Here is a 13,624-nt window from a genome sequence, read left to right on the forward strand (position 1 = left end):
GATGTCAGACTTCAAAAGAATGCTTATAATCTGTTAAAGTTTATTTATTTATCTGTTGAAAGTAACCGTGTGAATGAAGTCTTAAAAAACGAAATTTTTCAAAAGTTAGAAGAATTCAAAGAATATTCAACCCATGATCTCATGGTGATTTTTTAAGTAAAATTAAAAAAAGTTGTTTTTTAATTTGTTTATTTAATAATGCTTTTGTTTATTTGATATTATACTCAGGTTATGGTTCCTATAAACCAGCATGTAAATCGTATTCTGTTCACTAATATCGCAACAAATTTATCGATAATTCAATTTGTAACAAACACTTCAAAAGCTGAACCTCGTACTCAAGCCAAGCCTAATATACAAATTACCAAACGATTAGAAAACTTGTCTATAAAGTATATCTCACCTGTAAAACAACGGTAAATTTGTTAAAAGTATTGTTTGTAAGTTTTACAGAAAAGCAAACAATTTTCTAAGTAGATAGTGCAACTTATTTTCTTTTTAATTTTTGTTTATGTAAAGTAATTGAATGTTCCAATAAATGCATGAAAGTATACGAATGCAAGAGAATCATTTTTATGGTAGTTAAATGTATACGCATATCTGTAGTAGATTTGTATGCGCATCAGTATTATATGTCGATACAAGCGCTATTGTAGCTCGCTATACCCATGATAAAAAAATAAAATAATAGGATGTTGTGAAATCTTTTTATCTTGCTAGTATCTTGAACTATTTTTTTAAGCATCTAAACCTATTTTTAGAATATTTTTTGAGCTTTAACCATTTAGTAATCTCCTCTACATGGTTTGGATGTTGCTTTTATCTGCTATTTGAAGTTAATGACGCCTTTTGGCATCACTAGGAAATAAGGGATTAAAAAAACATTTTCTAGCGTTTTCACCATCTTTGTACGTCTGAAGTATTGCGTTTCATATGTCTGTGTTGCACTCTACAATCTTACATTATAAATAAAATCATTTATATTAACATATGTGTTAAATAACCCGTATTTTAATATAATAAATGAACGTGTTTTTTAGATGTGTTAAACACGCTTTGTGTTTAACACGTCTCTGTCATCTGCTTTGCAGAACCTTTGTCATTGGTCGTCATATACAATATTTTCTGATGCTGTTTGCCATCATAACATTTTATACTGCATTTACGAAGCAAGTACATCTAGAAATAAAACTTTAATCTTAAACCTCAAGATTTAATGATTAAGACTAACAATTTTTAAGAAGAGCAGATACAAATGATTCAGCATGTTAAGCACCGACGCACTTTCCATTAACTGATATTTCGATGGTTTAAAGCACTAAAGGCACTTTTCCATATTTGACAGTTTTTATTTCAGAAGATCAGTAAAATTGTAATCTTTGTTTGTTTTGTCAATTATTTATTTTTAATAATCTTTATGGCTTTTTATTCTTCTTGACAATATATATAATGTGAAGTAGTAGCATTTTCACATGTGTTTTTTGTGCTTTAAGCCATAAGTATAAAAATGAATATTTGAGATATTCATGATTTTTACCAATGCAGAAAGTTTGTTTCGTAGCACATCCTTAAATTATTCATGTTTCTTTCTGTTTTCTTTAAAGCACTTTCTTAATTTAAAAAAAACCACAAACATTTAGCATATAAAAAGTATTTTTAATATGTGACATAATAATATAAGGTAGCATGATAATACATACTATAGTATAATGCTTAATAAGTACTTAAAGATAAAATAATAAAAGTGCTTAGAAGGATTTTTATAAGTAAAGCTAGTTGACCTTTTTCTTATTGACTATTATTTGCCAAAACAAAAGATCTATATACAGTTTTAAAGTAGCAGAAGATAAATGATTAAATTAAAAATTTTTTAACGAGACATTTTTATTTTTCACTATGTTAATAATTTTAAAAATAAAAATTGTTTAAATATTCAAAGTTCCATATTAATATACAACAAGGTTCCATATTATTATCCAGAAAAAATATGTATTGGTAATGTACTGCGTCTCATAGACTTGGTTTTTGCAAAAAATTAATCACTTTATAAAAGTTTATTCGTAACTAAGTTTTTATTACTTATTTATCATTAACGTCGATGATCAAGGGTTTTTCTTGGGATTTTTTTTATTTACCTGCTATCTAAACTTCAATGCGCGGTTTTTAAACTGCACTGATCTCAACACTTTTTTAAAACAAATCCAAAGCTAAAGTTATGTTAAAAAAATTTGCTGTTAATAGTTACTCATAACTGTTCTTAGCATTAAAAACTCAAAGCTTATTAATTGATTTTCGAATTTTCACATTTTCTGAAAATGAAAAAATTTTATCAAATGAGGGTTTATTGCTAATTTGTTTAGCAATTGCACATTGCTAAATACAAATAATTAAAAGTTGCTGGAGACATTAGCTTCGAAAAGCTAAAATTAAGTTTTTATTTTTTAACTGTTTAAAAAAACTTATGAGTAAAAACTAGATTTTTTTTTTTGGATTTTAAAAGTTGTAAATAAAAATATCTTCTAATATATTTAAAACTGCATAATTATACAAAAAATATATTTATTTTAATATAACAAAAACTTTAATATAAAATAATAATAAAAAACTATTTTAATGTAATAATAATAAAAAGATATTTAGTAGTTAGTAGAAAAATATATTTATTTTAATATAATATAATTTTAATATAATATAATAAAAAAATATCACTTTATATATTTAAAACTGCATAATTAGTAAAAAAGTATATTTATTTTAAAATAGTATTAAAAATATCTTTTTTATTTATTTTAATATAATAATAATTTTGTTTGACAATAATTATTTATATATATTACAGACAGTATGATTAAAAATTGAGTTTTTTTAAAACATTTTTCACTTAATATGACTAAATTATTTATTGACCAGTTTTTCAAAAGACAAATTATAAACTCATCCAATAGAATTTTAGTTTCTATTTTTGCAAAACACATTTTGCAATTCTTACCTCTTATTGTAATTGAAATAAACCTTGAAAATTTTCACACAATAATATAAAATTTGAAAATATTTTTATATTATTAGATGAGATGAATTTATATTTTAGTGTATGCCTATCATTAATCTCAGTTTTAATTTTTTACTGTCTTTTATTACTAATAATAATTTATAGAAATTACTATATAAAATAGTATAAAAACATTGCATTTATGTTAGTTTGTGTGAATTAGTACCTATTTAATAATGTCACTATTTATTTATTTATTTTTTGCTACAATAAATTGCTAATAATATTTCTAGATAAATTTAAAAAATTTAGATTGGTTTTTTTTCTGAGCTGGTTAAGTCTTCACTATTAAAGTGATGTGTCTCTGCTTGTTCTTGCGGTAATTTTGGTTTATTTACTGGTGAGTTTTTAGAAGAGATAGTTAACGATGATCTCCGACTTTCTTCTATTGCTCGAGATATTCCTTGACCAGTGATGATAACAGCAGCATATATACCGAACGATGCAAAACACAGAATGCAGCTTATTACTAAAAAGCTTGTTGGACCAATAATGTCAAATAGTTTACCGATCAGTAGAGGGATTGTCATTTCACCCATTCCTGAACAAACGACGAAAAAACATGTTATTGTGCCGGTCAATCTAAAATAACTTTCTGCCATTGAAACGCTAGTTGGAAATATGTTGCTCAAGCAAAGACCGAAAGTTGCTGTACCAATCCATAGCGATATTGCTTGAAATCTGAACAGAAACATTAGCAATATTGAAGATAAACATCCTATGATATCTACGAGAAGCATTATACGAGGAGAAACGTACATTGATACAAAAATTGCTAAAAGTCTTCCTGCAGCTAAAGCTCCCCAGAACAAGCTATTTAAATAGGCAGCGTCGTCGTGCGAGATGCCAATATTGCTTTTAATAGCATACGTATAAATATAGCTTCCAAAGGAACCTTGCAATCCGTCTGATATAAAAACCATGGAAGCGATCCAAAAACTGATGCATAAAACCTGAGATTTTATATTTGGATCAATTTCGCTTCTTTCACTGCGGGAAAGAGAATCGTCACTAAGAGAAGCAATAGAGTCTTCTTCGCTATCTGATAAGCTTCTTCTTCGTTCTTCCTGCTCTCTTTTACGATCTACATAAAATAGATACCACAACCCTGATGTTACGGTTATGTGAATTGCAGCAATTATGAAATACGCATAATGTACGCGAGTAGTCGTTATTTTTGGAAGCACCGATGCTGGTTGTGAGGTAGCATTTAAAGATAGCATAATCTCAGAACCTTTACTATGTTTAATCCAATGGTTGACTCCAATCATATTATGCCGCCGACGTCTAACAAATGCAAACTCCATTAAATCATCTGTAAACCCATTGTTACATTCCTCGCTCAAAAACCTACCAGCAATAATTGGACTCAAAAATGCCCCTAAACCATAGAAAAAAAATAAGGTCTGTAAATAAGGTGGTACTTCCTGGCCATGCATAATGATCATTCTAAGGTTTGTTGCGGTGTCTTGAAATCCTCCAAATAATCCATGAAGTGCGGTCAAAAGCAAAAGAGTACCTAACACGCGCATCATTGGTAAAATAGCTAGTGCTACTGCATGAAATGACATAACGGCTGCTAAAAATACGTTATAATTAATGGCAAAACGGTCTGTAATGACTCCACTAAATATAGCACCCATAAGAGCACTACTGGTTTGAGCAAAGAAAACCCAACTCATTTGCCCAACATCTTCGCCTGTGAGGCATCCTAGCTCCAAAACGGTTGGACCTATAATTGCCATGGATGAGCCAAAGCATAAAAATCCACAACACAAAACAAAGCTGGCTTCTATTTTGGGGGTGCACAAGGTTTTTTTGGTAATACTTGTATCATTTTTTGAGTCATCTGATTCTATAGCATTTTCTGACAAACCACTGTTTCGCCTTTTATCATTGAGTATTCCTTTTTTTGGCACTCTTGGTGTACTAGAGGCACATGGTTCGTACGCTGTTGGTGGTTGGTTTTTTGTTTCTTTCTCCATTTTAAATAATCATGTTAAGTTTCTAATCCATTATGTGGACAAAGTTCATTATGACGTACAAACTTGTTTAATTTTTAAAGGAAACTGTTTAAAAAGGTTCAAGGAAGAAACGAATTTTTGTCAGCTGTTTTTACCCACCTTGTGAATGTATATCTGTTCACAAACTACTTACTCAACTGCATTCATGCGTGCAATATATTTATTTTGCGTATTAGTTAAGTTTCAATGATGAGTGTTTGTTGTTCGTTTATGTTTGAGAAACTGTAACGCGAACAAGAAAATTTCTATAATTACGAAAATGTAATTTATTTGTAATATGTTTTAAAAAGTAATGTGAACAGTTTTGGTTATGATAATGGTTATAATTTATTGTGAAAGTATTATAAAATAGTGGAATAACCTAGATAATTCATGATCTGTAGATTATTTCACAAATTTGTGAAACAAAAAAAAAAAGGAATTGATATTAAAAATTCTCTATTTTACAAATTTCTACAAAATAAAAACAAACTATAAAAAATATCTTGTGTCTATATGTTTAAAATATAATACTTCAGTAATAAATTTAATTGATCCATCCAGTTTGTTATCAAAAGCACTGTCTACAATGTTTTAAGAAGATTTCAGAAATTTATGTTTTACTTTAGTAAAAAAATTTCTTACCGCTATTTTATCTTACCACAAGCATTTTCTCAAAATACATGTGTATTTTCCTCAAAATAGACAAATATATGTGCATCAAGTACATGCTTGACGAGACAGAATGTCTTTAGACAAAATAAGATTAACTAAATGTTTAAAGTATATTAATAAAATGCTTTCAGAAGCTTTGTTTCAAATGAGTTTTAACTTATCTCATGAAAAAAACGAGCGTTCTTATCTACATTTTAGATTATCCAACAAGGATACATTCTCTCTAGTGAATCACTGACTTTGACTGACCTTTGAGCCGCAAATTTGATTAAAAGATTTCCGTTCGATGTTGCTAAAGATTGTTTCCATTTATTTACTATTATATTTACTAGATTGTATGCATTTATTTACTATTATAACGTTTTTGTCGTTTCTGTTCTAGAAAACAAGGGGTTTTCTCTTGGTTCCAATGCTTTTTTCTTTAAAAGGTTCCAGATAAACCGGTTTCTTAGTAATTTTAGGGTTCTTTTACTTTGATCCCACGTTTTTAATCATAATTTCTAAAAACAAACGATCTGTAAATGGAAAGCATTTGAAAGTAAAATTTGCTCATATTTTTTGCATTGAAATTTCAATCATGTCGTTTTAAAAAAATTAATAAATGGAAAGCTGGTTCAAAAGTTAACAATCAAGAGGTGTGCGGTTATAATAGCGATTGTATATTAGAGATACCACACATACTTGGCCTATTCACCTAATAGTAAAAAAGAAGCTATTCAGCTACTTTTTTACTATTCGATATCTGGCCGTGTATAGCAAACTAATTGGCCAAATTATAAAGAAATGCGTCTAATAAATAATAATTAGATTTTCACCATAAAATCAGCATCAATCAAGTAACAACTATTGGCATAAAATGCATGCACTTTACCTGTCACCCGCAAAATGTGTTAAGTGTCACCTAATATTTAGCTAGGTTATAGGTTGAAACACCGAATATAACTTGCTGGATTACGTTTTTTGACAAGTTAAAATATCACAAGTGAAAATTTTAACTTGTCAATTCAATTTGATAAATTTATATATATATATATATATATATATATATATATATATATATATATATATATATATATATTAATAAAAATTATCATTTAACATAAATGCACAATACATTTATGTTAAATGATAATTTTTTAGGACACCTATTTTTATTGGTCCTAACTTGCATACCTTTGTTAAACGTATAGCGCCAGAGTTAAAAAATGTGGTAGCAGACCAATATATTAAAGAGTTGATGCAAGAAGACGCTTTGAGAGAGGAGTATGCTTTAAAAAAACTATCAGAAACAAAAGAGCCAGAGAATGCATAATATTTGGAGAAAAAAAAAAAGTTGTTGTTTACTTTGATGGCTTAAATTATTGTTAGTGTAAAACTTATATATATTTATAATCTTGTTAAAGATAACAAAAAATCTTTACAAAGTATAACTTTTTTTTTTAACGTATTATAAAATTACGCGTAAATTTCAAAACATTTTTAATATTTTAATTATAATAACAAATGTTCTGAAATCTTATTGCGTTAAAAAGTTTGGTCAAATAGACTAAAAAATAATTTAAATGAAAATAGTTTTAAATTAAAACGTATAAACGTTTAAATTTTTAATAAAAACGTTTTATTTAAAATTATATGTAAAATTTATTAATAATGTAAAAAATTTTAAATATTTAACGATATTTTCTGAAATATACTTATTAAAAATTTCGACAAAAATGTTTTTGTTATTATTGATGATGATATTAGCGAATAACCCGTTTATACGGACAATTAAACACGTTTTTATTTTAAAACAATATTTTAAAATGAATGTATATTTAGTTTTATATTTATTATTTTATTTATTACCTAAAAAGCATTTCATCATTTAAACGACAAACTAAATTGCATCTCCTTAATTCCTGCCATTTATATTATAGTTTACAGTATATGTTTTCAGATTTTTTATATTTTTTTATTCTTTTTATTCTTTTTTCTCTTCCTATGTGTTTTAATATTTTTTTTGTTTTCAATTTTTTACACTAAATAAAAAATGAGCTTTGCTTTACTAAATAAAAAATGAGCTTTATTGAATTTTTATTTTACTTTAAAAATCAAAGTGTTTTTTTTTAATGAGTGACTAAATCTTAAGCAACGCAATAGCAATAAATGTGAACATATTTTAAAGAAAAAAACAACATTTTTTAATCTTGTTTTGTAGTTAACATACTACATTTTCAAAAGATAAAATTTTTGTAAAAGACCAGTATATGTTTTTTTGTGCTAAACTGATGTGGAAAGTGAAACAGACTTATTGATAAGAACATCTAAAAATGCAATTTGATTATCTTGTTTTTTTTCCATAGTAAATTTTAAGTTTTTATGTTGTTTATTAAGATGTGTAAAAACTTCCTGAGCTTTAAACTCTGAATTAAAAATAGCGATAATATCATCCACATGACGTTTATAGAAAATCGGTATGGAGGAAGAGCAATTACTAACCCATTTTTGTTCGTGAAACCCAATAAAAATATTAGCTAAAATTGGCGCTAAAGGAGAAATCTACATTTCTACCTCAGTTTATCACCAAAAAACGTATACTGGTTATTTACAAAAAATTTCCAGTTTTGTTCCCTATTGTTATAAAATTAGTCTTATACGTTGTTTAATTGATAGAACGTATAAAATCAACAACACATGGCTAGGATTTGATAAGGACATAAAAAATCTATCTAATGTTTTAAAAAATGACCAATATCCACCTAATCGACACTGAAATTAAATTTGTTGATAAAAAATTGAATCCATCTGTGATAAATAGTATTGATAACCATAATATAAAATATTATAAGCTTCCATTTATTGGATTTTACTCAAATTTTACTAAATCTAAAGTTAATAAAATCATTAAAAAATATTGTAAAGATGTTATAATTAATTTAATTTTTACTACCAACAAATTACAAAACTGTTTATGTATAAAAGATCCACTTCCCAAGCTGCTCAAATCCAATGTTGTTTACAAATTTTCTTGTGCTGGATAAGGTATTGTAATGGATGTAATGCCAGTTATATTGGAGAAACCTCCAGACACTTAACAACAAGGATTCATGAGCATCTTACAAGTGACAAACAATCTAATGTTTATAAGCATTTAATTTCATCTGTTAATTGTAAAAATCTAAGTAACTATAATTGTTTTAAAATTTTGGATACTGCTTCTAACAAAAACAAGTTGAAAGTTAAAGGAGCACTCCATATTAAATGGGAAAACCCATCTTTAAATAAACAAACTGTTCATTATAAAATAAATTTGTCAATCTAGTTTGTTTTTTTTTTTGCCTTTTTTTTGTTTTTTATTTTCTTATTTTTTTATTTTTATTTTTTTGCTATTTACGGTATCATAACTTGTATTATAATTTTTATTGGTTTGTAACAATTCTATTTGTCTGTAATTATTTCTCTGTAATGTCTTCAAATTTTGATTTTAAATTTATATCCAGAGTTTTAATTATAAATGAAAAAATTATAAACGTTTTTTATCAAGGTTTTTTATGTTTACGATGTTATTTATTTCATATGAAAAATTGTAATATAGTTTAATCAGCGAAATAAAAGTTAATAATAAAATTATTAAATTTTTAAAGTCTTGACTTATTATTTAAAAGTATTTTTAAGTCTATTTCAAACTTTTGAAATCACTTAACTACTATATTGCTATTATCAGTGCTGTGGCTAGTGGGTCGGACCCCCCCCCTCTCTCTCTCAAAAAAAACGACCTGTCATTAGGGCCCCAAAATCTTTCCAGATGGGTCCCCTAAAACTGCTAAGCCCCCAAAAATTCTCCCCTGGGGGGTGAGAGGTAGCCTAGCCACGGCTCTGGCTAATATTTATGACGTTATAAAATCTCAAGCTGTATGAATATATTACAAAACTTTTACAACAAAAAGTGCTATTAAAAATAGTTATTTATATTTATTTATGGTACGTATTGTAATTATTATAGTATATTATAGGAGGTAATCTTCAATGGGAAGCAAATTCTCATGTTAATATGTTATTTTACATACTATCAGGGATTTTGGCTGCTTTTTTTGGTGTTTGAGATTTCTATCAATTCTCAGTCATGAAGCAAACTATAAACAAAAAATTAGAAGGATTGAAGCCCAAAAACTTTTGCCCCGATTCCAAAATATAATGGTAATAGTTCTCAAACTTTAATAAAATTTTAATAATAAGAAATATATCAAAGTTTTGTGTCGGAATATTATCTCAAAAGCCTAAAGCAACTGCTGCAATTTCGGGCGACACGTACACATTACTTTAAACTTTAACTTAAACTCTGACCGTCTGTAGTGCGGTGTTTAGAACACTGACTGAAAACAATTAAACAAATATCGTTGCAATATCCAACTGAAGAATTCGCTTTTCTACAACACTATTGTCTTTTTCATGAAGCTTCTTGAGTTCTTTTTATATTAACCTTTTTTTTTAATTTAGCTATTTAGGTGCTCCAAGAGCTCCTAACGATCTTATCACAAAGCACCGACAATAGCATTTAACTAAGAAGTTCAGCCCTCCTTCCTTACAAATGACGCATATATGTTGAGTATCGTCAACAGGGGTTTTACTCCGTTAACACTTTCTCTATTCCGTTTTCTAATGGTAATTTCACTTATTTTCACTACAGCAACAAAATTTTAAGCAATAAAAAATTTGCATTATGGATTAAATTGATTTTTTCAAGTTCTAAAATGTTGTTATAACTGCTTCATTAAAAAAAAATAGTTTCAAAATTTAATATTATTTGATTGTGGTTTTGAAATTGGTGCAAAGTATTCCCAATGAAAGGATACTTTGTACCACATAATAAAAATATTGGCACTTTTTACCACATAACAAAAATATTTTTAATGTTAAAAAACATAACAAAACAATCTTCCCCAAAAAGTTATCATTAAGAAAGTGTCTGAATATATGAAACAAACGACTCTTCCTCAAGTCTTTAAAATATACGCTGCTTCATTCGTTTCATCAAATGTTTTTACTTTAACTTATTATTGTTTTTCTAGGCGTGTTAAAACGATTTGCAGATATACGTTAATTGAGCGTTCCTTTTTTTATTAAATCCAAGCATATTTGTAGCTTTTCTGTGAATAATATTGAATAATTTGAATAATTTTGAATAATTTTGAACCCAAACTGTTTTTAACAACACTTTTATAAATAATAACTTTATTTTTATTTATTTATTTATTTTTTTTGTATAATTTAAACTATAGTTTTTTCGCTTAAAAATACAAATCTTAAAATGTTATAGTTCTCGTGTTGAAACACGTAGGATAGTCACAAAGAAGTCTTAAAGGGAAAGGGGAGAAATTACATATCTGATTTTTGCCAAGTACAGCCTAGAAAAAAATTTCTAAAGTCAAATTTGCCGACTGATTCATTTCACTGACGCGGTCAGTGAAATGAATCAGTCGGCAAAAAAGACCTTTAGAATGCTATAAATTAGCATTCTAAAGATCATTAAACACAAATAAATGGTTTTTCTATTCAAATTTGGAGCTTATTCAATTTAGAATACTTAAATTACTTTTCAATATTAAAAATATTTGAAATTTTTTTACGAGTATGCCGCTTTTAAAGAAGAATAAAATCGGTATAAAAAAAAATGGCTTACAGAAATATTAACAGATTAAAAAATTATTTAAAAAAACACAATTAAAAATATTTAAAAAATACCTCGTAAATCATTTAAAATTTATTTTGGAAATTGAAGATAATGGCCCAACTAACAAGGAAAAAAAAATAAAAAAATCAACATTGCTGTTAGAGTTGGGTAAACTACAAAAACTTTTCATAAGTAGTGTATAGTAATCCAGTAACTATTTTATTGCTATGACGGTAAACTAGAGACACGCAACTAGTTAAATTTTATGTTCTTCTAATTTGCAAAACTTTGTTTTGAAGTGCAACGACTTCCTAACGTCACTACTTTGTTAAAAAGTTTTTATACATCAAATACGATTTAAAAACGTCAGAGAAAAAAAAAAGCTATGCTTTTTTTTTCTCTGACGTTTTAATTAGGCAAAAAAAAGGATGGGAGTCGATTGCACCTGACAACAATAACCGTACGCCCCCGCCTCCCCTGTTTCGGTAAAGGCATGATAAATGATATGAGACTAAATTTCAGTTTATAGTACATACATAAAATGAGTCTAAGTACATACTTGATTTGAGACTAAGCTATACCAATAAGCGTTATTGAAATATCATTCTAAATTTTTAAAATCTCTTCGTTCATTTTTTCTCCTATTTTTTATTAACGCTTATGTGTGTAAATCATATATCTCTATTCGTAGATAGTCTTGAATTAAACTTCAAAAAAATCCACTATTTTTTAATATATATATATGTACTAAAAAATTGTGGTTTTTAGATAAATAATTAAACATATATAGAAACATAGTTTTTGATGAAAATATGAAAAGTATAACCTCATAAATTCTTTTAAAAATATAGTTAAACAGTATTTGTTTGAATTAACAGACACAAGCATATTTTTGTATTTTAAGTTAAAAAAATATATCTTTTTAAACTTCTTATTTTATCTATTTTGTTTTTGCAATTAATCGTATTTTATTGTAACCATTTATTAACTTGCTTTATATAATGAGTACTTGTAAATTTATATAAGAAATTTATAAAAATATGCTTTCATAGTGCACGGTCGTTTAAGCATAGGATTTTATTGTGAGCATGCGCATTAAATTAGCTTATTAAAAAAATGGCGAAGCAGTTTATCATAAAAACTAAATACTTTAGCGATTGATTTCCTTTTAAAAAATGTAATTAGCCACACCCATTGGCAGAAGAAAAAAATTACTCTGACAAGCTCCAAAAAAAACCCTTTGGTGGGAGCAATTTTGACACTTTCCTGATCTCAAAACTATAAAAACTAAAATCATTCATCACCGTTCGTGGAAGAAATTTCATTTTTAAATTTTTGCTGTATAAAAAACAGCAAATGACTGCATTAAAAGTTTTTGGCATTTTTACAGCAGCAGTAATCTTAAAACATATAATCTAAAATTATATTTTAGAATAAAAATAAAATCATCAAACTGTAAACAGCATCACGAAATGGTTGGAGAAATTATATTATATAACTAATTATTTTAATATATAATTATTTGATAATTTTTATATATAATACAATTTAATAACTTTTTATATATAATATAATTTAAAAATAAAGTTCAAGATAAATCCTTTGTCGTTGTATCGCTTAAAAAAAATTATTTTTCTCAAAGTTATTGATGCATTTTAGTACTTTTAATGTATTTTGGTATTTCTAAAATTAATTATTATAATAATAAAGCACAATAATATAATATATTTCATCAAAAATAATTTTCGAAAAAAATAATTTTTACTGTTATGCCCCACTGTTCTGATATGCCCCGCTCTACCCTATCTCGATTTAAAAAATGACAGGTAATAATGAATAACTTATAATTTTTCTTTACAATATCCAGAATAAGAATATATTTTGCTTTTTATCCAAAAAAAATTTTATTCGCAAAATAGTCTTTAAAAAATTTAAGTGATGCTGTACTTTTTTTTTTCTAAAAACCTAATTATTTCAAGCAAAAAATTTTCTTTCTTTACGACTTAAATTTTTATTTTTTTAACTCAATGAAGAGCTAATCAATTAAACAATTTAAAAAATTTTTTCTTTTTTTGATTGCAAAGACTACACACCGATAGGCAGAAGAAAAATATTACTCTGGCAAGCTCCATACAAACCCTTTGGTGGAAGTAATTTTAACACTTTCCTGATCTCAAAACTATAAAAACTGAAATCATCTATCACTGCCCACAGAAGAAAAATGCGTTTAAAATTTTGCTTGTT

At 26.7% G+C, this 13,624-nt stretch overlaps 2 protein-coding genes across 3 annotated transcripts in view; one reads left to right on the forward strand and one right to left on the reverse strand.

Moving 5' to 3' along the window:
• Nucleotides 1–7,151, forward strand: part of LOC105843342 (uncharacterized) — a 38,184-nt gene extending 31,033 nt beyond the window's left edge. Inside the window, exons 15-17 of one of the 2 annotated variants that reach the window (XM_065820327.1) lie at nt 2–144; nt 229–416; nt 6,868–7,146. In XM_065820327.1, coding sequence (XP_065676399.1) covers nt 2–144; nt 229–416; nt 6,868–7,039 — 503 coding nt within the window. In that variant the 3' untranslated portion in view covers nt 7,040–7,146. Of the gene's footprint in view, nt 1; nt 145–228; nt 417–6,867 lie in introns of both variants that reach the window. The other variant, XR_010644353.1, reaches the window with a different exon arrangement.
• LOC100197366 (major facilitator superfamily domain-containing protein 4A) lies at nt 3,199–5,179 on the reverse strand. The gene has a single exon (XM_065820330.1). The coding sequence runs from the start codon at nt 5,032–5,034 to the stop codon at nt 3,298–3,300; it is 1,737 nt and encodes a 578-aa protein (XP_065676402.1). The 5' UTR covers nt 5,035–5,179; the 3' UTR covers nt 3,199–3,297.
• Nucleotides 7,152–13,624: the final 6,473 nt, after the last annotated feature.

The sequence above is a fragment of the Hydra vulgaris genome, chromosome 15, assembly GCF_038396675.1.
Source record: "Hydra vulgaris chromosome 15, alternate assembly HydraT2T_AEP".
Lineage (NCBI taxonomy): Eukaryota > Metazoa > Cnidaria > Hydrozoa > Anthoathecata > Hydridae > Hydra > Hydra vulgaris.

Bases quoted from the DNA above. Each gene is read 5' to 3' on its own strand.
- LOC100197366 (XM_065820330.1), bottom strand. From the start codon at position 5,034: ATGGAGAAAGAAACAAAAAACCAACCACCAACAGCGTACGAACCATGT.